The sequence below is a fragment of the Phascolarctos cinereus genome, unplaced genomic scaffold (genome assembly GCF_003287225.1).
Source record: "Phascolarctos cinereus isolate Bilbo 61053 unplaced genomic scaffold, phaCin_HiC Scaffold_4;HRSCAF=312, whole genome shotgun sequence".
NCBI lineage: Eukaryota > Metazoa > Chordata > Mammalia > Diprotodontia > Phascolarctidae > Phascolarctos > Phascolarctos cinereus.
Genome location: NW_027555847.1, coordinates 491,416,876 through 491,443,366, shown reverse-complemented (window position 1 = coordinate 491,443,366; position 26,491 = coordinate 491,416,876). Strand labels below are relative to the sequence as shown.

General features: G+C 38.3%; 1 protein-coding gene across 1 annotated transcript in view; it reads left to right on the top strand.

Annotated features, from left to right (window-relative positions):
- The first annotated feature begins 4,147 nt into the window (after positions 1-4,147).
- Positions 4,148-26,491, top strand: part of LOC144456568 (meprin A subunit beta-like) — an 82,624-nt gene continuing 60,280 nt past the window's right edge. Inside the window, 3 exon segments of the mRNA XM_078151784.1 lie at positions 4,148-4,219; positions 14,598-14,673; positions 20,684-20,801. Of these exon segments, the coding sequence (XP_078007910.1) occupies positions 4,148-4,219; positions 14,598-14,673; positions 20,684-20,801 (266 nt within the window).

Sequence of the window (26,491 nt, the reverse complement as noted above, 5' to 3'; positions counted from 1 at the left end):
TCAGAACAATGACTCTAGACCTTCAGTTTGGTAATCAGTCTAATACCTCTTTCTCCCACACTTCCCTTTGGAGCTTCTGAAACACTGAGCTAGCTCTGGCAATGCATATGTCAACCTCGTTATCAGTGTGTATATCCCTGGAAAGTATGCTACCATGGTAAGTAAACTTATCCACAGCATTCAAAACTTCTCCATTTGCTGTAACCAGTGGTTCCACATAGGGATGGTGAGCTGGTGGCTGATGGAGCACCTATGTTTTCTTGATGTTAATTTTTAGGCCATAATTAGCACACGCAGCAGAGAATTGATCCATACGTTGTTGCATGTCAGCTTCAGAGGCTGTATTGAATGCACAATCATCTGCAAACAAAAAAAAAATCATTTACCAACACTCCCTCTACTTTAGTCTTAGCTTGTAGCTTTTTCAAGTTTGTAGAGGGCCAGATCTGAGAAGTCTAAAATGGGAGAAGGAATTTAGGTCAGAGTTTGACTCTTTCCTTTTCCTACCCTTAAGGGCTCACTACTCAGGATGTTTGGCTCACCATTCCTCCATGCATAGGGAGGTCTCAGAACATTCTGACTGATCCTTGAACCTTGATAACAAGCAGGTATGCACAATAGAAGTCACACATGAGGTCTGGGAAAAGATCTTGGGAACACCTCAGGGATGATTGTTAGTAACTATGCAGTTTTTACTATTTAAGCTGTGACCCTCAGATGAATAAAAGGCTCAGTCTTCACTGACCCACCTGGCCAACGTCTCTTCATTTCACACTCTCGCATGAGGTGCCTCACTTGCTGCAGGCAACACAAGTTGAAGAATTTACCATCAGTGTGGAGCTGATCTTGATGCCATGTTCATCCTCATTTAAGGTCTTTGATACTGTCAGTCATGAGGGCTTATGAAAAATTATGTCAAAATTTGGTTGCCCAGAGAAGTTCATCAGTATTGTATGTCAATTTCACAATGGCATGCGTGCCTAGATTTGGATAATGGACAATGCTCTCATTCTTTCCAAGTCACCAGTGGAGTGTGTGCTTGCTCCCATCCTTTTCAGCATGATGTTTTTAGCCATGTTGTGAAGAGAGCTGGAGGTTCACTTTTGGATGAAGCAGATACAGCTTCTGGAGGACTGAAATGGTTACACTGGTAAAAATTTGATTTCCTGTCTCCTCTAAGTGGAATGAACTTAGAGAGAGCCTTTTAATCATGACATTGTGAAATAAGGCTTATGTTTTGGATTTCAGCAATAGTTCATATGGCTCTTTCATTAGCCTCCTACTAGCCATCATCTTAGGTCTTTTGGCAATATCTTTATTTTTGAACTTGATAAAGAATGGATTTTATGCCTACCCCACCCTCTACCCAGAGTATTTCATAGTCTATAAGGTCAAAAGTGTCAAAGTACATATTTGTTTATCATTTTTGTTTTTTTAAATTTATTTTATTCTGAACTTAAAAATAAAACTAACATTTCTATAACCTAGTAGAATAGAAAAAAGATGATTGCACATGAAAATGCAAATCTATTATGCACAACTTGCCATTCCTTTTAAATACATATATTGAAGTTATCACGTAACTTTCTTTTTTTCTCCCCCACCCCTACGGCTGCCATTAAACACAAATATGTGTATGTATGTATATATATGTGTGTGTGTGTATATATATGTATATATATATATATATATACATATATGTATGTATATATATATACATATATATATGTAATAATTCTATATATACTTTTACTTATCAGTTCTTTCTCTAAATGCAGATAGCATTTTCCTTCATAGGTCCACTGTCATTACTTTGGGTATTTATAATAGTCAAAATGACTTAGTTGCTCCAACTTGTTCTTAAAACAATATTGCTGTTACTGTATATAATGTTCTCTTGGTTCTGCTCATTTCTCTCTTTATTATTTCATGCAAGTCTATCCGTGTTTTCCTAAGCTCCTCAAGCTCATCATTTCTTTGAGTGATTCATGGCATTCCAGGGATGTCTTCTTTCCACCCTCCCTAATGCCTATTACCACTTTAATAGCTCAAGAATATAATTAGATTTCCTCAGATCAGAGAGAGGAGCCAGCAAAATTAAGAGGGAATTTGTTGTAGATGAGTCAAAGTAGGGATTCTTATCCTGGGGATTCTGTTAACATACATTTTTTTAAAAGGATAATTGTGTTTCAAGAGAACTGATTTCCTCTGGAATCCCATGCATTTTATTTCAAGCACTGGAAAACATTATCCTGATATCTACAGGCTTTAGAAGACTACCAGAGGGAGTAGAACCCTTGAGTTAAAAGATGGGTTACAGGCAAAGAGGAAGAAGATGAAGTTAGGAATAAAGATAAGGAATAATTAAGTTTTTAGAAAACTCACCAATTGCCCTACATTAACGCCTTTGCACAGCGACTGGGCAAGGGGAATGTTCAGAAATGAAATCTGCTATTATTTGCTATGCCATGTTCTCAAGCTCTAGAGATACATTGGGAATTATCAAATTTTATAGCTCAGTAAGTAGTTAATGAGCATAAAAGCTGAATGGTATTATGCACACAGTAGGTGCTTATAGAAGGGGTTGAACTGGGAGTTCCCAGTTCAACTTGATGAGATTACAAGAAGGTAGACTTTGGGATTTTTGGAGCGTGAGTATATGTTTTTGTGATGAACTGACTGGCACGAGCTGTTGTAAGCCAGAACTTATAAAAATGGGGAGGTGGGCCAGCTTCAGAGTCAGCTTCTTTTTCCCTTTTTGGAAAGATCTGGAGGGACAGTGTGTCCATGGTATGTGGCACAATGGAGAGAGTGTGGGATTTGAGTCAGGAAAATCTGAGTTCAAATCCTGCCTCAAACACCTATTTGCTGTGCGATCCCTAGCAAGTTACTTACCCTCTGTTCGCCTCAGTTTTCTTTTTCTTTTTCTTTTTTTTTTTGGTTAGGAATGGGGTTAAGTGACTTGCCCAGGGTCACACAGCTACTAAGTGTTATGTGTCTGAGAATGGATTTGAACTCCGGTCCTCCTGAATCCAGGGCCAGTGTTCTATCCACTGCACCACCTAGCTGCCCCTTGCCTCAGTTTTCTCAACTGTAGAATGAGGGTAATAGCATCCCCTACCTTTCAGGGTTGTTGTGAGGATCCAGTGAGTTAACATATATCAAGTGGTTTGTAAACCTTAAATAATGTATAAATGCTAGGTAAAATTGTTATTACTTTGTCTCTCCAAGGGCAATGCTGACTAATTCCCACCCTACTCTCACAGCCCTATAGATGGCAGGCTTTTGGTCCAAAAGATGGTAGCAGTTACATGCAATGGGTGGGTGGGGGGAACCAATTCCAACTAAGGAAATGGGCCGTAGTAGAGACAAGTATCAGCTGCACATTTATGCTGCTATGGACTTGTTCTAATTATTCAGATTACAGGGTGTTTGCTGTCCTGGAGTTCCTCCTTCTCCCTCTCAGCAAAGCTTAGACTCCAAGCTTCTTTTTTCTGTAAGATGCTGGTCCTGCCAAATCATTATTTCTCCTCTAAACAGGAAGATGGGCCCTACCAGGGAATTCTCCCCTTCTTTTTATAAGAAGTACCCCAACTTCCTGGCCCCTTGGTTTTCTTCTCCTGGGACATGTGGTTGAGCACATAGGCAACGGTAATAAAACCAGCTCACAATGGCTGGATCCAGACCCTCCCACTTGTTGCTGTCTCTGCAAATAAATGGGGAGGGAATGGTTAGCAGGCCCCTGGGCCTCCTGGGGGCCAAATCTGCTTTTGGGTTTGGTCTCAATTTCCCTGGGCATCTTCCCCAAAAGGAAAAAAAAGGCTGACAGTATCTTACCTCTCTTTTTACAGGTCCAGGGAAAAGAGATAGCTCTGGCCAAGTATAGTTCATGCCAACCAATTCATCCCTATTTGAACCACTCAGCCTTCGTAGAGATGTTAGATCAAAGTCAGACAAACACTCTCTTCCTTATAACCCGGTCATATTGATTATGGGATATTCTGATGACTCCCCTACATAAGCACCTACTGTGTGCATAGTACCATGAAGCTTCGATACTTCCAACTATGTTCATTACTTACTCACTGAATGATAAAATTCAATAATGCACAAGGTGTCTTCAGAGCTTGAGAATGTGGGGTAGCACATGGCAGCATGTTTCATTTCTGAGAATTCCCAGAGAGGAATAGATGGCACAAGACTAGCTCCAAGGCCCCAGGTGAGTCTTCCAATAACCCAGCCACTCCTTAACTTTGTTCTCTATCTCATTTTTTCCTCTCTTTCCACATAATTATTCATCTATCTAGAGACTTGTGTCCCCTCTCAGAATTTGGAGTCAGTGGACTTGGGAATGATCTCCAGCTCTGCTACTTATTATTTGCGTGACTTTGGTCAAGTCACTTAACCTCTTTAGGCCCTCTCATTCCAAACTTGTAAAATGATATATTGGACTAGCCTCTAAGCTTTCTTCACTCTAAATTTATGTCATGATGTTTCTGGTTTTATTTCTCTTTTCCTCTGCATGTCCCTGAAAAGTAAAAAGAAAGGTCAATTCTTTAACTGACTTTTTTTTTTTTGGTGAGACAATTGGGGTTAAGTGACTTGCCCAGAGTCACACAGTTAGTAAGTGTTATATGTCTGAGGCAGGATTTGAACTCAGGTCTTCCTGACTGCAGGGCTGGTGCTCTATCCACTCTTCCTTTTTATTTTTTTTTTAAAATAAACTCAATACAAAGAAGTGGCTGCACTTCATAATACCTCAAGTCAACCAATTTATTCCTAATGGACCTGGAGAGACTCCATAGGAAGATGTAATCAAAGCCCAGGTGGGCTCACCTCCCCTGTAGCTTCATCCAATTGATCATCATTCATTCAGTCAATAAACATTTTTTTAAAAAAATTTTAAGTTTATTTTGATTTATCAACAATCATTTCCAGAAACTTTTGAGTTTTAAAATTTTCTCCCCCTCCCTCTTCACCTCCCTTCTCAAGACAGCGCGCAATCTGATATAGGCTATACATATGTGTTCCTATTAAACATATTTTCACATGAATCATGTTGTAAGGAAGAATTAGAACCAGTAGGAGAAACTACAAGAAAGAGGAAACAAAACAAAACAGAAGAAAAAATAGCAATAGTATGCTTCGATCTGCGTTCAAACTCCGTATTTCTTTTTTTGGATGTGGATAGCATTTTCCATCATGAGACTTTTGGAGATGTCTTAGATTCTTGCATTGCTGAGAAGAGCTAAGTCTATCAAAGTTAGTCATTGTACAACGTGGTTGTTACTGGGTACAATGTTCTCTTGGCTCTGCTCACTTCACTCACTATCAGTCCATATAAGTCTTTCCAGGTTTTTCTGAAGTCTACCTGCTCATCATTTTTTATAGCACAATAGTATTCCATTACATTCATATACCACAACTGGTTCAGCTATTCCCCAATTAATGGACAGCTAAGTGGCACAGTAGATAGAGCACTGGCCCTGTCAGGAGGACCTGAGTTCAAATCTGACCTCTGACTAGATACTAGACACTTAACTAGCTGTGTGACCCTGAGCAAGTCACTTAACCCCAATTGCCTAATAAAAAAAGTATTCTATGCCCAAAGGGCTATAAAAATGTGCATACCCTTTGACCCAGCAATAGCATTTCTAGGGCTGCATCCCAAAGGACCCACATATACAAAAATATTTATAGCAGCCCTTTCTATGGTGGCAAAGAATTGGAAATAAACATTTATTTAACACTCTGCTAATCAACAATTTATAATGAGTAGTGGAATGGAAGAACAGATGTATATTTTAAAATTAATTACTGACCTTCTTACCATATGTGATTTCCTGTTATTCACCAGGAAATAAAGATTAGATATTTAATCTCTCAGGCTGGCTCCTTTCAGGCATTTGCCTCTTGAAAATAAACGGGATAAGTTGCCCCAATCCAGAAAGGTGCCCAGTTTGGTGGTTTTTACCTTCTTGATTTGGAGAATTACTCTAGGAAGAGACTAGTCTACAAGATGCCTCACATAGATCAAAGGCTCTAATTTATGATGTTTGCCTTTATATAAATAAAACCCATCTGGAATTTCATACTTTGTGACTTTTAGCTTCAGATGCAACATGGATTTGTGGTGTTTCCATTGGGTTCTACTCTGTGAGGCTCTCCTTGTGGTCTCTGGCACAGTAAGGAATTAAAAGGCATATGCTACAAGATGTATGGAAAATAAAGAAAAAGAAATAAGCAGACTGGAAGGTAGTAGGCAATACCAAGGGTAGTATTACCTCTAAGGGTGGGGTAGTAGTACCATTAAAACTTGTTTAGCCATTGGTTTTCTTTCATGTGAATCAGGCCGGGTAAATGAAATGAATATTTTTTGGGGGCACAAGAGAACATTTATTGTTTGGGACAGATTGGCTGATTGCAGGGGACTGGAAAACAGGAAAGGGATTGAAGGGAGAGGAATAGAGGATGAAGAAACTTCGGTGTAGTTGGCTGTCTTTGTTTTTGTTTTGTTTCTCTGTTTCAAAACTAGCTTTTGGTAATGCAGAAAAAAAGAAAATCTATTTTAGTTCAATTTTTGGTATTGGCTGAAGACATATAGATTTTTTTTACAAATTACTTGGATAAAAACCTCAATGTTAGTGATTTGGCTGTGCACTGTGAAGGGCCCAGCAGAGTAAGAATTCATTTCTCTACCTTGTACAGGTAGAGAGGTACCCTGTACCAGCTGAATATGGTCAGCCAAAATCAAAGCACTAAATCATATGTCAAAGGCTTAGAGAGAAGCTTGAAGTTCTAAATTTAAAAGTGCAGCCAAATCCTGAAGAAATGATCTTTTAAAAAGTATTTGTTATATCTAAAGTATGTCTTAAATTCCACTACTAAAAATGTATTGCATAAGTGTATTTGTATGGTTTTGTATTTCTACATTCTTAATGTGTGAGACAACCTTTTGATTTCAAATATGATGGTATATTGTGTGCTATGGGCAATTATTTTATAGCATTTTAACTTGAAACCACCCACTCATTTCTTTTACTGAAAACAGGCATAGTTGCCAATGATTCTATATCTCCTATCCTGTTTATATGAACCAAAGAAACACACTGAGGCACAAGCAATTTGCTATTTAGGGCTTTCTCAAAAAAAAAAGTTTGATATTATATGAAATACTCCACATTGATTTTTTTCCCCAACCTCTACAAAGAAAGAGGAAGAATTTCTTATCACATCACTTCTTTGGGGCCAAAGTTGGTCATTATAATTTCACAGCGTTCAGTTTGAAATGCTTTTGTTGTTGATCTTTATAATTTCATTGTTACAGCCATTATATACACTGTTTTCATGGTTTTGCTTACTTTACTTTGTCTCAGTTTGTAGAAATCTTCCTATACATCTTTGGAGTTGTCATATGCATAGTTTCTTAGAGCATAGTAATATTCCTTCCCATTCCTGTATTACAATTTGGCTAACCTAGTTATGAACATTGATATTGTTTTATATTTTTTGGTGCTACAAAAAGTTCAGCTTGTATATGTGTGGGCCCTTTCTTTTTTCATTCATCTCCTTGTGTTATACGCCTAGCAGCGGGATCTCTGATTCAAAGGGTATGGACATTTTCATGACTTTCTTCACATTATTCCAAATTACTTTTCTGAAAGACTAGCTCAAGTTAGAGCTTCACCAACAGTGCATTAATGTGTCCTGCGCAGTTTTTCTTTGTTTATCTGTTTGTTTGATGACAAATAATCATTCAAGTAAAAATTCTGTTTTGATTCTCAAATTTCATGAAAGTTAGTACCCTGGGGACAAAAAGTCAGTATTAGCGAGGTAGTAAATAAATGCCTTTATTGCTATATAGGACAGTAAGATCAGGAGAAGCACTGATAAATCTTGTCTATCATGACAATGTGTTTTCTTCTCTTTTTTGCTCTTTAGCCAAATCCAGAAAACTTTGGTGAGTCATCTGTTGACTTCTATTCTTTTCAGCACTTCCGATGATCCGTGATTTCATTTATGGGTGGGACACCAGCATAATGCAGGTGGTGGTAGAGTGTTGGATTTAGAACCAAGAAGTCCAGAGTTTTCTTAAGAAAACCTGAACCTTGTTTCAGATACTTCCTACCTGGGTGACCCTGGGCAAGACCTGTTCCAAATTAGTGTTCTTCTCTATAAAACAGGGTTAATAACATCTGCCTCACAGAGTTGTAGTAAGGCTCAAATGAGATCAAATGTATAATACATTTGAGATACTTGACTTGCTACATGTGGCCGCTAGGTGGCGCAGAAGAGTGTTCAGTGAAGTCTGATTTGATAATTCCATTCGGGCTTTTCTTGGCAAAGATACTCAGTGGTTTGCCATTTCCTTCTCTAGCTTATTTTACAAATGAGGAAACTGGGACAAACAGCTTTAAGTGACTTACCCAGGGTCACATAGCTATTAAGTATCTAAGGACAGATTTGAATTCATGTGTTCCACCTAGCTGCTCAGACTTAGGAAGACTCAAATTCACATGTGACCTTATAAACTTAACTAGCTGCATGACCTTGGGCAAGTCACTTTATTCACTTCAGTTTTCTCATCTGTAAAATGAGTTGGAGCAGGAAATGGCAAACCACTTCAGTATTTTTGCCAGGAAAACCCCAAATGGGGTCACAAAGAGCCCGATATTACTGAATGATTAATCAACAACAACAATGTGCTATATAAATGCTAGCTATTATTATTATTATTATTATTCAACTGGTACATACATTATAAAGCCTCTACATTTCAGTGGCTCGCTTCATCGCTGGATATGGCACACACAATTCATCACCTGGTGGCCCACTCCCTATTGAGAAGCTTCTCCAAACTTAGCTAGGCTGGTCCTTAGACCACAGAGCTTTTGAGAACCCAGGGTTATATCCAGACCATAATGAGACCCCAGAGTACAAGGTGAATTAAAGCAATGCTAGTCTCATTTTTTTAGATGAATAAGAAAATAATCCATGCATTATAACCATCACCATCCCTCTTGAATATTTAAATGTTATTGTTCAGTCCTTTCAGTCATATCTGACTCTGCATGATCCTATTTAGGGGTTTCTTTGCAAAGATGCTGGAGGGGTTTGCCATTTCCTTCTTCAGATCATTTGACAGATGAAAAATTGAGGGAAACAGAGTCAAGTGACTCGTACAGCTAGCACATTCATGAGGTCAGATTCACGAGTTTTTTGATTGGTTGGTTGGTTTTTAATGACAAATATCTTTCAAGTAAAAATTCAGTTTTGATTCTCAAATTTCATGAAGGTCAGTACTCTGTGGCACTTACGGTTATTAAGTGTCTGAGGTTGAATTTGAACCTAGGTCTGCTTGACTCCAACCCATTATGCTATGCTGCTTCTTGAAATCACTGACAAATCATATATCATGAGAGCAGATTTCCCTGTATCATCTAAATAGTATGTGTATGCAATGAGCTGTTACTAAAATCTAACCTCATCCCTTGGGGGAAAATTAGAGCTGGAAAGATGGATTCTGCCAGATTAGATGGTATAATCATGACATTCCACTCCTATTCACCTGTACTTATATACAGTCATAAGAACAGTTAAGGTTTCTGTTCTATAGGAATTTAAAGAGGAATTCAGGCTTAACCTGGAAACTCTGGTCTGTGCCATTTACTAAAAGTTTCAGTCTATACTGAAGTGGACACATATGGACAAGTCAAGACTGACTATATCAGCCTGCAGCATTTGATTCCAATTTGATTCCAATTCAGCGCAGCCTGTCTGTATCAATGGAACTTCTTCCCAGTCTGGCTTTCATCTTGCACAGAGGGAACTATTTGTTATGAGCTATGTTGATTTATTCCTAAAGCCAGTCAATCCTTAAGGGAAATAGAAAAACAGAGTACCCAATGTGACCCTGTTATGATAGTCTACAGTTTCATGCTGAAGTAACCTCTGAAATACATCAGCAGTGCTTAACCTTTGCTCTTCTTTGTCTTTTTAATAATAGATGTAGATAGTGGCAAGAACAATGACATATTTGACATCAATCACGGTTAGTAGAGTCCTTTCTTTTAAAAATGCCTCAATCAGGCATAGGGTTTTATCCATTTGCTAATGTCAGGTCTTGTCTTACCATTTAGCTTTAGGACTGAACCTGTTTGAGGGAGACATCGACCTTGGTAGGGTGAGTTGGCATGCTGCAATGATATCAACACTGCTATCGGCCCATGTGAGCTAAAAGATTGCCTCTCTGAAGATGATCTACCAATGTGTTAACCTTAACCATTGGAGGTGGCACAGAATTAGTGAGAATCACTTATCAGTACATTTTCACAAAGCTTCATAAATAAATTGTGCTGGAAAAAAATTGTTTGATTCATATTAATATCATCCTCTTTCCCTTACTGTGATTTATTGTAAATTAGTTCCAAGTTCATTATTAACCATACATAATCAGGCTATATTGATCTGAACCTGATAGGTTTATAATTTTTTAAACTGGTAACTTGTAGTTTAATGTTTTCATTTCCAAATATATTCATTTCCCCTTCCTCTCTCCAACTAACCACTTCGGAATGCAGATGCACTAGTATTCTGAACCTTCTGTCTCTTGCTCAGTGCAGTGTGTTCCCAGAGGAAGTGTGGCTTGTGGCTAAGCCAGGCACCTTCCATCAGTGTCAAAGCAATCACTTCCATCTGTACCAGCACAAGGCACCTTCTATCTCCTCCTGCCAGCCCTATCTCCCAACTGGGTTGTAGAGAATCTCAAGGGCAAAGAAAATAACCCTCCCTTTGAATTCAAGCCTCCCATTTCCAGCAGTGCCTATTCTTTGAGGGCTGAGGAGTAGTGCCCTCCACTTAATGATGAACATTCTCATACATGGTCATACCCTTCACATCTCAATGACTCTGAACTTCTATAAATCATCATCTAAACCTCACTCCAAATCCCCTACACATAGAGTCCTCATTCCTATCCCCCTCAATCCTCCCACCCAAAAGTTTCATCCTAACTCCACCCAGTCCTTCCACTGTGCCCTTTGGAATGCCTGTGTCATAGGCAACAAACTTCCCTTCATCTGAAATCTGTTCTTCTACTCTTTTTACCTACTAACTCTTACTGAAACCTGGCCTTCCTTTGATGAAACAGCCTTGCTGGCCAGCCTTTCTAGTATAGTCCTGGCTGCATCTTCACTCATTCTTCTTCACCCACCGGTTGAAAGGAGGTGGAATATTCCTCCACACTCTTGCTTTCATATTCTCCCCCTTCCTCCATTACTCAATAAACTCTCTTTCTTTGAGGTTGATAGTATTCTATATACCACCCAACCAAAATCCTGGTAAGCTGTTGTGTAAAGAGCCCCAGGGCACTTCCTTTCCATCCTCAATGAATTCAATACCTGGCTTACAATTTTTGTTTCCTCCTCAACTCCTGTACCCATAATAGGGGACTTTAACATCCATATTGATTTTCCTTCAAATACCCCAATCACTCAGTTCCTCATTTTCTATGAGCTACTCCCACATTCTACCTCAGTTACACTGTCCTCTTCTCTTGAACCCCCAGCCCCCTTATTATATCATTGATTATGCCTAGCCAAGCCTCAACCTTGGACTCATTCCCCCCATTCATCACCTTCATGCCTACAATGAACTTGTGTTATATAACCTCTTCCGGGACCTTAGGCAATTCTATTATACCTCCCTTATCAATTTACTATCCTATTCTCCACAACAGCTCTTCCAAACCTTTTCATCCCTCCTCAAACTTCCCCTGGTTCCCATTTCTCTTACTCTCTCAGCTAAGAATTCCTTCTTCTCCCCACTTCCTCATCTCTTATTACTTAGCTTCCTAGTGCAACTATTTCTTACTTCACATGATGAAGTGGCCTTACGCCTTACCAAGGCTCACCCCTCTACTGGTTCAAGTGATCCTGTTCTATCCCATCTTGTTCAACAGATTGCCCTTTCTGTCACCCCCACTCTTTCATTTATTTTCAATCTTTCCCTCTCTACTGGTTTATTTCCAGCTGCCTAAAAACATGTCCATGTCTCCTTTCTCCTGGAAAAACTCTTACTTGATCTTTCCATCCCTGCTAATTATCACACTATATTTCTTCTGTCTTTTGTAGCTAAACTTCTCAAAAAGGATGTCTACAAGAAGTGTCTCCTTTTCCTCTCCTTTTACTCTCTGCTTTTAAAAAAACAGTATTTTATTTTTTCCAATTACATGGAAAGCTAGTATTCAACATTCATTTTTTATAAGATTTTGAGTTTCACATTTTTCTCCCTCCCTTTCTCCCCCCTCCCCAAGAGGGCAAGCAATCTGATATAGGTTATACATATGCAATCATGTTAAATATATTTCCATGTGACTTTCACTCTCTTCTTAACCCCTTACAATCTGGCTTCCCACATTATCATTCCGCTGGAACTACTCACTTTCTCTAGTGTTACTAATGATATCTTAGTTACTAAATCCAATGGCTTTTTCTCAATCCTCATTGTCCTGCATCAGAATCTGAAGCCTTTGACCCTGGTGATCACTGCCACAGTGATCTCCTCCTTGATACTCTCTTCTCTGTGGTTTTTTTTTTCAATTGGGGTTAAGTGGCTTGCCCAGGGTCACACAGCTAGTAAATGTGAAGTGTTTGATCTGAGTCTGGATTTGAACTCATCCTCCTGACTTCAGGGCAGGTGCTCTATCCACTGCACCACCTAGCTGCCCCCTCTAGGTTTTTGAGACACCACTCTCTCTTTGTTTTCCTCCTACCCACATGACTGCTCCTTCTCTCTCCTTTACTAGATCCTCCTCCAGCTTGTTCACTCTAACAGTAGGTATCCCTCAGTTTTCTGTCCTGGGCCCTCTTCTCTTCTGCCTCTAAACTGTATCACTTGGTGGTAATCCCATGGATTAATTACCATCTCTATGCTGTTGATTCTCAAACCTATTCCAATCTCCAATCATATGACCCCCCCCCCATCAAAGCCCTTTATATCCTTGCCCCCTCCTACCTTTCTGGTCTTCTTACCCCTTACTCACCACTCACCATGTATTCTTTGATCCAATGACACTTGCCTCCTGACTCTTCCACAAAGAAGACAGTCCGTCTCTTGGTCCAGGCATTTTCTCTGGCTATCCTGAATGCTTGGAACATTCTCCCTCTGTACTTCAACTATTGACCTTACTGACTTCTTTTAAGTCTCAACTAAAATACCACCTTCTATAGGAAGCCTTTTCCAAACCCATCTTAGTTCCAGGGCTTTCCCTCTTTCAATTATTTCCTGTTTGTCTTGTATATAGCTTGTTTTATACATAAATGTATCTACATATGTATGTATACATACACACATGTATGTATGTATATATCCTTGTTGTCTCCAATTTAGATTGTATGCTCGTTGAGAGCAGGGACTGTCTTTTGCCATTTTTTTTGTATCCCCAACATTTAACATAGTTCCTGACAAAGTGGGCACTTAATAATGTTTATCAATTGACTCATTAGTCTTATAACAAAGAACCAAAATGAGAGGGGAAAAAACAATTTGGCAAACCTAACTAATATATCAACTGAGTCTGACAGTGTACACCACGTTCCATACCCTTAGTGTACCACTTCTACAAGGAAGGGAGAGAGAGAGGTATATTTTTTCAATTCTTTTCTAGGATCAAGGTTCTTGGTCATTACATATAAGTTTGATATTTATGTCATAAAACCTTACCAATTCAGATGAATTAAAGAAAGATCAGTTCCAATCAGTTGATTATAAAGTCTAAATATGAAAATATTTTGAAAGGGCATATTTTATTAATTTCAAGTAATCAATCTGTCAATCAAAAATTATTTATTTAAGTCCTAGTATGTTCCAGGCACCATACTAGGAGTTGGGGATAGAAAAAAGAAAACATCCCTATGCTCAAAGAGTTTAGGGTCTATAATAATCTAAGCTAAGCTAACAGAACGTTACTTCATTGAGATACTACCAGACCCATCTGATGAACAGGCATACATAATAGTCATCAGTAATTGGCCCATTATTTAGTCAAAACAAGTACAGCTAAATCAGGATTTAAGCATTCTTGAAAACAGTTTATTTATTTAACTACTATAAATATAAATGTCACTTTTAAACAATTTTTTAAAGTAAACTCCATTTTCATAGTGCAGTGGTAGACTGTAACCCAACATATGTCTGAATGATCATGGATTCCGAAACAGTGCAGCTCAGATTAATGAGCTTTTGCTATAATCTTCTCCTTGCAGATAATTGTTTAGCTAAACTACGTGCAAGAATATTCATTGTGGTTTTTCTGCCAGTAGTGATTGGATTTCTCCCATAATCATTGCTAGATATAAGCTTTGCATGCCTCTTTTCCAAACTGTCCTACCAAAAATCAGTACTACAGATGCATTATTCTTCTCCTGACCTCTTACAGAATTGCTGAGAAACTACTTTCATGCCCAAATTATTTGTTTCTCCTGGTGCTTGGGAGTTCTTTAAATTGCCTTTGCCCTCCCTGGGATAAACACTGAACCTTCTTCAAGTAGTGGCCTAACCTTGGGGTAAGCATATCCTGTGTTTATGTTTCTTTTCAGAGAGCTAGAAGTTCCCTTATTGGTGATAACACTAAATGGCTTCACAGCATCTCTTATATCCTCGCAGATAATCTGGGTAGGTACATCATTCGGGCTAGAGTTCTTGTCTCTTCAGTCTCTATCTTAGATTCTGGCCTTGTTCAAACTCTCAGCTGTAGGTTACAGGAGTTGTTGAGTTCAGAACCCCTTTAGTTGAAGACAGAAAGACTTTTATTTTTGTTTTTAACCTTAGAATGGAGGTGGGGAGAGAAATGGAGGCAGGTATAAAAAACATAGATCTGTCTCTATTGTTGGATTTCATGAAAGAAAGCTATGATTGCCAAAGTCCTTCCTAGTCCTAAAATCTCTAAATCCTATGATTTATAAGTACATGATCTATATTTAGAATCAATGAAGTGGGAGAGTGAGATGACTGGTCAGCTACATTGAATATAAATACCCAGAAGCCTAGATACAAATATATTTCTATTTATAATTTTAAAAAAAATTTATTAGTTTTCCGAAACAACCACCAGAAGAGCCTTTTGGAACCCCACCTGCTTATTGTTGTTGATGGAGCTTTCTAAAATTGAACATAATTTTCCTCACCTTCCTTTGGAACCAGGGAAACAGGAAGGTTGCAATGGAAGGAGTGTTGAACCCAGTTCAAATCTTGACTGCTACTTGCTATTTATGTGACCGGGGACAATAATAATAATAGTAATAGTTAGTTGCACTTTATGGTTTCGAAGCTGATTTACAAATATTATTTCATTTGATCCTCACAATAACCTTTGGAGGTAGTTGAAATTATAATCTCCATTTTGTAGGTGAGGAAAGTGTGGCAGAAATTAAATACCTTGCACAGGATTACCTAACTAGTCAGGGCGTGAGGCTAGATTTAGATTCAGCTCTTTCTGGCTCCAGGCCCATCATTCTTTCCACTGCACTGTCTATTTGCCAATTTACATGGTCTGTCATTTAACCTTTCTGGTCCTCAGTTCCTCATGTGTTAGACAGAAGAATTGGAGTACGACATTACTCAGGCCTCTTCCAGCTTCAGATCAATGAGATAGATGGGAGATGGATGCTCACAATCATTTGTACCTTTCTCATGTGCTTCTACACTTCTTTGTATTTCTTCCTTCAGCAAAGATTCCCTCTAATTCCTCTTTGTTGTGTAGAGGTGGCCCTAGTTTCTCAAAGGTTATATTAGTGCTACTTAAGCAATGCAAGATCCTGTCAAAATGGAAAGGTTTCCTGCTTGAGAATAGTAACAGATTCTTTGTCATGTAAAGACCATCTTGGCTAATTTTAGAAGGTTCTTTATCAGATTACCTGCAAAGTGATGAATTTAGAAGTCACAGAAGATCACTAACTAGGCTATAAAAGGGTATGATCTAAATCTATGAAGAGTATGACCTCATGGATGAAATAATAGAACCTGGAAGTATTCAGAGTTTTGAAGTAAGTCTGTATCTCACAAACCTCCACAGGATTGCAAACTACAAGAAGGCAGAGAGCAGGGATAATCCAAATTTTCTATCTCCTTCAGCCTTAAAAACTGTTTTGCATACAATAGGTGCTTAACAAATAATTGTTGCTCAGTAGCTAATAACTGCCCCAGACTGAATCAAGATACTCGCTTTTTAAAGAACAGAATGCTTTATTTTAAAAAATATTTACGTGTGAATGTGTATACTTATATACTTCATTGATTGTGGAAATTAGAGAAATTAACAGGTGGAAAGCCAAGCAATCAATTGTTTATCTTGCTGAAGAATTTATGTTGCGGGTTAATCAATCCAGTGATGATACTTTTACACTGTTATTGATAGAAATACCAATTTCGACTTGTTTTCCCTTCCACTGCTTTTCACTGTGCATTTAATTTTATGCTATTTGACTCCATAAGGTTTTATGAATGAATTTATATTCCAAAATGATGTTACCCTTGGTTGCCAAGTCTTTCTGTTCAGCAAAGAGCTCACTGTTTTCTAGTTAGCTTCTAGACTCTTTAAGGAGAACCTGTGGCAGTCCTTCCATTTAGCTTCTATTTTTATTTATGGTTATATTCATTTCTTCCAGTAGACTATCAACTCACTGGTCATCAAAGTCTTCTATTTAGACTACCAACAGTTAAACTGTTTGTAGACCATCTAAAAGCTGTGATTATTTTCACTCTCTACCTTCTTTTTTGCCCATATATCACCACCAATGGAGAAGGGGAATGGGTTGGCTCAGGACAAAGAGCCATCTTGTATTGTTTTTTGTTTATGAGATGCCCATGTCTAGTTACCGGCTTGCTGGGCTTGAGTCCCTCTATATTCAGTTAGTTTTGTCCATAGAAAATTTTGTGCCCTAGAACTTTATTAAAAATATTTCCAGGGGCAGCTAGGTGGTAAAGTGGATAGAGCACTGGCCCTGAAGTCAGGAGGACCTGAGTTCAAATCTGGCCTCAGACCAAACACTTGACACTTACTAGCTATGTGATCCTGGGCAAGTCACTTAACCCCAATTGTCTAAAAAGAAAACATTTCCAGCTTTCTAGAACATACCGGTATTTCATTTCGTTATTTATTCCATTATTCCATCTTTCAAAAGCTCAGGGCCACTTCCATGTCATGAAAAAGGATTTGACTGGGCCTCTTTTGTAGGCTGGGAATGAGAGTTTTGGAAGGCAATAGTATTCAGTTATTCTCTTTCTTAGCATGTCTTTAGTTATTCAGATCAGTGACCTTGATTCTTAATTTTCACCATAATAATGTGATAGCTAGAACTGATAGAGTGCTTTATGGTTTGCCAAGCACTTTACAAATGGTCTTTCATTTTTTCCATAACAAACCTGGGATAAAGGTTCTAATATTGTGCCCATTTTTATAGATAAGGAAACTAAGGCAAATTGAGTTTAATAGGAGTCTGTAAAATAAATAGAATACTCAAACAGAGCAGTACTTATACCATCTTTATGTAATCCTAATTAATTGAATTATATTCCTGTGTAGAACAGATGAAAATTTTAAAAAAATGTTTTATTCTTTTATGATTCAAGGCATGCCATTGGACTAATTAAACTCTTTTAAAAATTTTATTGATGCCTTTTCTTTTTATATCATTGTTATTTGTGAAATTTCCTCCTTCATGACCCACAGTGAGCTCCTATTCCCCTAGGAAAACCTGATAAATAAAACCAATCAATACAGAGACCCTGCCTAACAGTATATACAGAATTCTATATCTGCTGCTTCATTGCTTTTTGTCATCTGTTCTCCAGGGCCATAACGAATGGGTGGTTACCATCAGTCACAATTCAACATTAAGTATTTTTAATTGAGAAAGTGATGTTTCTGTAGCATCTATTTTGTACAAGGATGAAATTGGGAAGAAGAATTTAGTACTAGTCAATAAGCATTGTATAATCAATAAGTAGTCAATAAGTACTACCTAAGGGCTAGTCAGTCAATAAACATTTATTAAGCCCCTACTATGTGCCAGGCACTGTGCTAAGCCCTAGGGATACAGAGAAAGGTAAATGACAGTCCTTGTTCTCCAGGAACTAAACATCTAGTGGGGGAGACAATATACAAAGAACTATGTATAAGCAAGCTCTGTACAGGATAAATTTGAAATCATCAATAGAGAGAGGGCCCAAGACTTAAGGAATGGGGGCGGGGATATGCAAAATACATTTACTTACAAGACATATACAGTGTAAATAAAAGATAATGTCAGAGGGAAGGCAGCAGCCATGGCTGGGCTAAAGAAGAAAAGGTCTGTTGCAAAGGTGAGATTAGAAAACTGAGTTTTTAAGGGAGCCAAAGCAGCCAGGAGTTGGGGATGAACAGAGAGCCCTCTAGGCACGGTTTGCAGGGGGTGGAGGGTGGGGGTGGGGTGTTGAAGATCATGAGAGAGACAGAAAAGGGAATGAGTGTCAATGATGAGGAAGAAGAAGATGGCCAATGTTTCTGGATCTTAGAGACTGTATTGGGAAATAAAGTATAAGAAGACTTGAAAGGTAGGAGAAATGAGGCTGTGAAGGGAACCAGTGGAGTTTAATGAGTAGGGGGATGACCTGGTCAGATTTGGGATTTAGAAAAAATCACTTGGGCAACTACATGGAGGATAGATGGGAGAAAGGAGAGATGAGGCAGGGAGCCCAACCAGCAGGCTATTGAAATAATAACTCACCTTTGTATAGCTTTTTATAGTTTAGAAGCCACTTATACAGGTTATTTTATTTGGTCCATATAACAACCATTTAAGGTAAGTAGTAGAAATGTTATTCCCATTTTGTAGATGAGGAACCTTATGCCCAGAGAGGTTAAATGAGTTGCCCAGAGTCACACAGCTGAATTCAACTTGAATCAACTTCCTGCTACACCTTGGTCTAAATGTACTGGGCCTCAAGGTTTTTGTAATCTACTTGAGGAGCTCATAATCCACCAGCTTTGAGGAGGGAAATGACAGCAAAAGAGTGATAGAGCAAGGCCTGTAAGGAAACTGAAAGATGAGAAATAGTGATCAGAAGGAAAGATGGATTGGAGAGAGCAGAGAGTGGAAAGTAAAAGAACTTTTAGAAGGTTATTGTCATGGTGCAGGTAAATCAGTCTTCACAGAGAAGCCAGGCAATTCTGGGTGATAGCATGCTGGGCCTGCAGTCAGAAAGACCTGAATTCAAATTTGACCTCAAATATATATGCAAATTTAACCACTGTCTGCTTCAGTTTCCTCAACTGTAAAATTGGATAATAATGCCCTAACTCACAGAATTGTTATGAGGGTCAAATGAAACATTATTTGTGAAGCACTTAGCATAGTGCCTGGCACCTAATAAATATCAGGCACCTAATAAATGCTTGGTTTTTTTTCCTTTCTGGGGAGGTAGTAGTGGCCAAAGAGCAGAGGAAAAATTTAGAATTTTGGAAGTGAAATTGACAGCATAGAATTGATAGGGATAAAGATTGGATTTGTGATTTCGTTAGCATAGAGAACTTCCCCTGTCAATGCAGGTTGGCACTTTCTTTGCAATTTATTGTCTTAGAGCATTGATTAGGCTACTGAAAGGCTACGTGATTATCTCAGGGTCTCTCAACCAGTACATATCAGAAGTAAGACTTGAACTGAGGTGTTCCTAACTCTGAGGCCAGCTCTCCGGACACTATTGACCATTGGCTTTCAGAGTGATTAGAGTTGAGACGTGGTGGAGTAGGAAGAGTCAAGGATAATCTCCAGGTTACAAAACGGTAAAACGGTGAAGGATGGTGCCTCTGACAGGAAGACCAATGTAAGAAAGAGAAACTGGTTTAGATGGAAGATGACAAGTCCGATTTTGGGACATGTTGAGTATGAGGTACAGGTGAAACATTCAAGGAGAGAGGTCCTGTAGACAGAAACAATGAGTCTATAGCTAAGAAGAGGGATTTGGGCTAAAGACATGTTTAAGGCAGTTGGGTGGCTCAGTGGATAGAGAAGTGGGCCTGGAATAAGGAAGACAGGAGTCCAAAGCTGGCCTCAGACAGGAGCTGTATGATCTTAGGTGAGTCATTTAACCTGTTTGCCTCAGTTTCTTCAGCTGCAAATTAGGAATCAAATGAGAAAATAGGGAAAAATGCTTAGTACAGTGCCTGGTATGTAGAAAGCATGATACAAATACTAGTTCTCATGGTGATGAGAATGTTTTGGACTCCTGTGAACAGAAGCAGAAGTTGAAACTCTGAAATTGCATGAGTCTGCCAAAGGAGAAGCAGAGAAGAGGACCAAAGACAGACTTTTAAGGAAGACTCATGTTAAAGGATTAAGACGAGGGTATGGAACAAGGGAGAGAGACAGACAGAAGAAAAGGCTAGAGAGGTAGGAGGAGAACTAAGAGGATGTGGTATCTTTGAAGACAAGGGAAGAGAAAGTCTGAAGAAGGGGGAGCCACTGATAGTGTCAAAGGCTTCAGAGAGTCCAAGAAAGATGAAACTTGACAAAGGACCTTTGGATTTGGCCATTGGTGGCCTTTGAGAGACAGGTTTTAGCACAGGTGGGGAGAGTCCAGATCTTTATCCAGGGTCCTATTGGTTGGTGGTTAACAGGCACTGTTTTTGTTTTTTCTTTTTCTTCAGACATAAATGCTAAAGGAGTTATTGTGAGAGGGTTTGAGTGGTACCGTTTAAAAACCTGCATCGACTTTAAATGGTGGAAAGGGGAAGACAGCTATAGTTATTTTTACAAAGGAGTTGGGTAAGAGAAAGATCTGACATTCTAAGAATTTCCTGAAAACAGAGAGCATGTTGTAAATCAAAGCAATTAACCTCAGCTCCTGATATTTATGTGGTTCAGACATTTGACTTGTGCATGAAAAGTGGTTCAGGGAGATAGGGAAGGAGGTGGTAGCCCGAGTCTTCTCTAAAAAACAAACAAACGTGAAAATAAAAACTAGATCTGAGGATTATTATGTACTTATCCCCAATAGCCATAGCTCCAAATACCAAAATTGTCTACAAAGAAAGGAAGAGGGGATTTTCCCTCCCCTCTCTTCAATCTATATCTTTGGCTGCCATTGATGTTTATTGTAATCTTTGTGCATTTACACACCTACTATGTGCAAAGTACTATATTAGACATGGCAAGGATACAAAGATGACAAAGATAGAATCCATGCTTTCATGAAGCCTGACATCATTCCATTAACCAATACTCTTGGGTATTGTTATACAACCAGTTTCAAACCCCATGACTGTAATCAACCACATGCCTCAATTCTATTCAATAATTGCTTATTGAATTGAATGGAATCTTTTCACAGTTTGTCCACAAGAGTCAATGTGATGTAGTGGCCACAGAACTGACTTTGAGGCCAGCAAGACCTGAGTTCAATTCCTGCATCTGGTCATGAGATCCTGGGCAAGTCGCTTAACTTCTGAGTGATCTAGGTCAGAGTTTTCGAATACTATGTCTTTCAACCATCCCTGTGCAGCCTGAACCAGATTAAAATGTAATAAAGCAACATATAACAAAATAAATCAAAATATAATAAAACAAAGATGTTAATACATGGTTTTGTAAGTCAGTCTGTACCTATGGATTCTTGTTTAGTGTCCTTGTTTCTGCCTGCATTGGTGGAGAGAGTTTCCTCACTTGGGAATTCCCTAGATAAATGAAATCACCATTCCAGGCCCTATCCCACAAACATACTTTGAGAGGCTTTGTCAAACTACTTACTAAAATTCAGGATACTAAGTTTGTGTCATTTGGTGAACTACCAGTCAGTAAACATTGAATTCGATAAACATTTATTAAGCACCTACTATGTGCCAGGCACTGTACTAAGTACTGGGGATACAAATAAGAAAACTAGTCCCTGCACTCAAGGAACTGACAATCTAATAGGAGAAGACAACACACAAAGAAAAGCTGGAAAAAGGGTTTTGGGGTGGGCCATCGGGGGCATCCTGCACAGGGACATAATGGGCCTTCGAGTTCAAACCATCTAGAGATGCAGATGGAAAATAGAGCATAGTCTGGTCAAAAAGGAAATGAGTTACTTGTTTGTAATAAACCCATGTTGGCCCATCTTCATCACAGTTTCCCTCAGTTCTCTCAGACCACACCTTGAATAATTCATTCTTGTTGATCTTGATGTTCAGCTCATTAGTCTATGACTTGCCCAGGGTCACACAGCTAGAAAGTGTCAAGTGTTTGGTCTGAGGCTGGATTTGAACTCCTGACGTCAGGGTCGAGCTCTATCCACTGTGCCACCTAGCTGCCCCCAGTCTATAGTTTTAATCATCTGTTCCCTATCTCTTTGAAAAGGGGAAGATGTTGGTTTGTTTCTAGCCTAGTATCAACTTTTCTGGTTTACTAAAGTTTCTCAAAGTCAACTCGCAGCTGTTGAACACTCACATCTGCAAAGTCTTTCAGGACTCCAAGGGATCTCACATAACATTCTTGCTTATCTTGACATTTAACTTCTTTTTTACCTATTTTTGTCCTATTTTCTTCATTTAGTAGATTGAATTCCCTGAGAGAGAAAATGGAAGCAAAGTAGAAAATCAACAGGTTTATTTTCTCTGTGTCATTTGTTAGCCTCTGTTCTCTCCACTCTAACCAGGGAGCTTCATCTCTTGATTGTTCTGCATCCAAGCTCCCTATCTTGTGTGGCATTTTTTAAAAGAATCACATTATTTGAACTTCAACTATCCTGATATTTCTTACAAGTCCATATGACTCTTTTCAGTTTTATTCCCACGTGGCACCACTTGTTTCTATTAAGAGGTGCTCCTTATTACCTCTAGAACAAATAAAACTCCTCTATTTGACATTTAAAAGCCATTATCATGTGGCTGTAATTTTATCTCCCTCCATCCCTTCATTCCTTCTTTCCTTCCTTCCTTTCTTCTCTTTTGTCCTTTCTCCTCTTCATCTTTCTTTCTCTTCTTCTCTTCCTCCCTTTCTTTTTCTTTCTAAAATATGATTTATTGATCCATTTTCTTTTCTAATTAATTCATTGCTTCGTCTTATTGAATCTTCCCTTGTGAAAAATAAAACCAACAAAAACATCCATCCAATTGCCACATCTGACACACACACACACACACAAAGACATACACAATATTCTACCTTTCTATATTCTTATCTATTTTTCGAGGCTTATTAAAATATTATTCCAATTCAGATATGTGACATTCCAGCCAAACTGGTCTGATTGCTCTTCTTCCTGTGCAGAATTCTATGTTCTGTCTCTTTGTCTTTGCACAGAGTTTCCTCAATTCTTAGAATGTTTTCTCTCCTCACATCTACCTCACAGAATCCCTAACTTCCTTCAAAGGTCAGCTCAATTACCACTTTCTTTTTGAAATATTTTTTGATCCCCTCCGTTGCTAGTGCTGCCCTCTTCCCATTACTTTTTATATGTTGCTTATATTTGTACGTGATCTTTCTTAGAATATAATCTTTTGGACAGGGTCTGCTTCACCTGTCTGTATCCTTTTTGCTAGGTGGGAACTATGTGCATGACATGTAGTAAAAAATGATTCACAGAATTATAGGGTTTGAAAGTTGGAAGGGACAACCATCTAGTCCAACCCAAAAGGAATCCCTGTTATCACATACTTTCCAAGTAGTCATTCAGCCTCTTCTTGAAAACCTTCAATGAGGGACAACCCACCATCTCAGGAGATTAGCTAGCTCATTGAGCTTTTGAACAGCTCTAACTCTTAGGAAGTTTTTCTTGACATCAAACTTAAATTTATTTCTTTGCATCTTCCCCTCATTACTTCCAGCTATACATTCTGGGATTTTTCTACATGATACCCCTTCAAATCCTTGAACACAGCTCTTATATTCCCCTGAACCCTTTCTTCTTCAGGCTAAACCTTTCTATTTCTTGATATGAAATACACTCAGTGTATGTCACCATTCTGGTTGGCTGGATTCTCCAGAAGCTATGCTCTCTGAATGCAGTCTAAGATGTCATGTGCTTTTTTGTTTGCCATATCATACTTCTACGTCATATTGACGTTCAGTCTACTCAGATCCTCAATATATTTTAGACAGACTTCTATCTAACCATGTCCATCTGCCAACTCTTTACTTTTGAAGTTGACTTCTTTTTAACCCAAGTATAAAACTTCACATTTATCCCTATCAAATTTAATCTTATTAGATTTACTCCAATACTCTGGTCTGGAAAGATTCTTTTGGATCCTATCAACAAGTGGGTTATCTATCTCCCATTTTTTTGTCATCAGCAAATTTGATGATCATGCCATCTTTACCTTTATGTAAGGCATTGATAAAAATATCAAACGATATAGAAACAATCCTCAGGACACTCCACTGAGACTTCCTGCCAGGTTGACATTGAACTATTAATAACTATTCTTTGCATCTGATCTTTCAGCTTGTTCTGAGGTTAATGGTATTATGACAGCTCACATCTGTATTTGCCACAAGACAGTATTTTATTAAATGTTTTCCTAAAATCTAGACAGCTCAACCCTTGTTTGCTTTAATCCATTGATTTAACAAATAGCTATTGATTGCCTATAATATACAAGACCCTGAGCTAGGAACTTGCAGAAATATTCTTCATTTCCTATTTGTAGCCTTATATTCTGAACTTAACAAAACCGAAACAAAACCAAATTGAACATTTCAGTATGCAAAGTAGAACACAAAAGAAGATTTTATATGAAAATATCAATTTATGTTTCATAATTCTTGCTTCTCTAAAAGGTATATATTAAATTTAATACTTTAATTCAAAACTTTGCTGTTTGTGCTTCCTACTGTATATTCTGTTCTTCTCTGTGCACTTTAAAGAAATCTTTCAATGGTCCTTCTCTTTTTTCCTTTTTTGGAATCACCATTGCTAATCCCTCTTTTGCCCTCCTCTCCTTATGAATTAAAAACAAAATAAAGATGCTAATCTTTACAAAAAATAAGCGTAGTTAATCAAAACAAATCCAAGCTGTATCTGTGTCACAAAATCTGTCTCCTCTGCACCTTGAGTCTGACATCTCTTTGTCAGTAGGTGATTTGGGCAGTTTTCACTTATGATTTCTTGAAATATAGTGTCTAGGCTTTCTTTTTTCTGGGAATCCAGTGATTCTTAAATTCTCTCTCCTTGAGCTTTTTTCCAGATCAGTTTTTTTTTAATTTAAGAAATTTTAATTTTCTTTCTATTTTTAATAATCTTTTGATTTTGCTGTACTATTTCTTGCCACTTCATAGAGTCACTGATTTCTGTTTTGGTTTTTCCTAATTTTTAGGAAGTCTTTTATATGTGAACAGTTTATCACTTTCTCTTTTAAGGTATTTGTTATTCTTCTAATTGGTTCCTCTAGAGATTTCACTTCATTTTTCATCTCTTGCTTCATTTTCCCCCTAGATATTCATGTGGTCATTGTGAAAGATGCATTTTTTTCCTTTGAACCTCTGCTTGCAGTTGTTATGGAACTTGTAGCGCAGATTTGAGGGTATCTATGGATCTATAATACTTCTTTTTAGTAGTTCATATCTTCTCATATTTTCTAATTTCTCTAGACTTAGTTCTTGAATTGGGCTTTGTGTCAGGGCATACCCTACCTCCAGCTCTGTTTTTGGTTGGGATGGTCCACCCTTCTTGATTTCAATCTGTTTCACTTGGGCTCCTATCCTGACCTCTACCTCCAGTGTCTTTACTAATATACATACCACAGAGAGTAGGTTTTAGGTTCTTCTTTATCTTTTAAGCTCAGAACCCTGAATCTTCTTGGCTTTCTTTGGCATCTTTAGACAGAGTACTAGGAGCTTTGGAATCTGGTCACTTGGCCTGACCCAGTATGAATGCTAAAAGTCCTACACTTATCACTGCCATTTACTTTCAAGGTCTGTACTATGGAATTCCAGTCTCTCTTGGGCTTTCTCATGGGAGCTCTCTGCTCTTTGTCCCTACATGCAGAGAGCCTTACTGGCTGCAGTTTTCTCTGGCCCATCTCTGGTCATATTGCTAATGTATCTCTGAACACCTATTTGTGGGCTAATTATTATTGCTTAATCATGCTAAATAATCATGCCTTTTAGCATCATCTCCAGAAGTGCTGTAGCCTTTGAATTTAATATCTGTCAATACACAATGCCAGTGTCAGTCATCTTACCACTCTGTTCCTTGTTTTTAGGTGCTATTCTTCAATAGGTACTAGACATGTTTACAAATAAGACATTATCCATAGGATCCAACTACGGCAGAATCACAACAGTTGAATATAAATTCCATGCCTTGGTATTCTGGTATGAGCAATTCCATTCAGAATGTCTTTGCTTTACTAATTGAATTTCCTCTTCTTTCTTCTTCAGCTCTCAATTATTCTGCTGTTAATAATTGTTTGTGGATTATTGAAGCTCTTAGTGCTTCTGTTTCTCTATATTTTTGTCTCACCTTTCTTTTT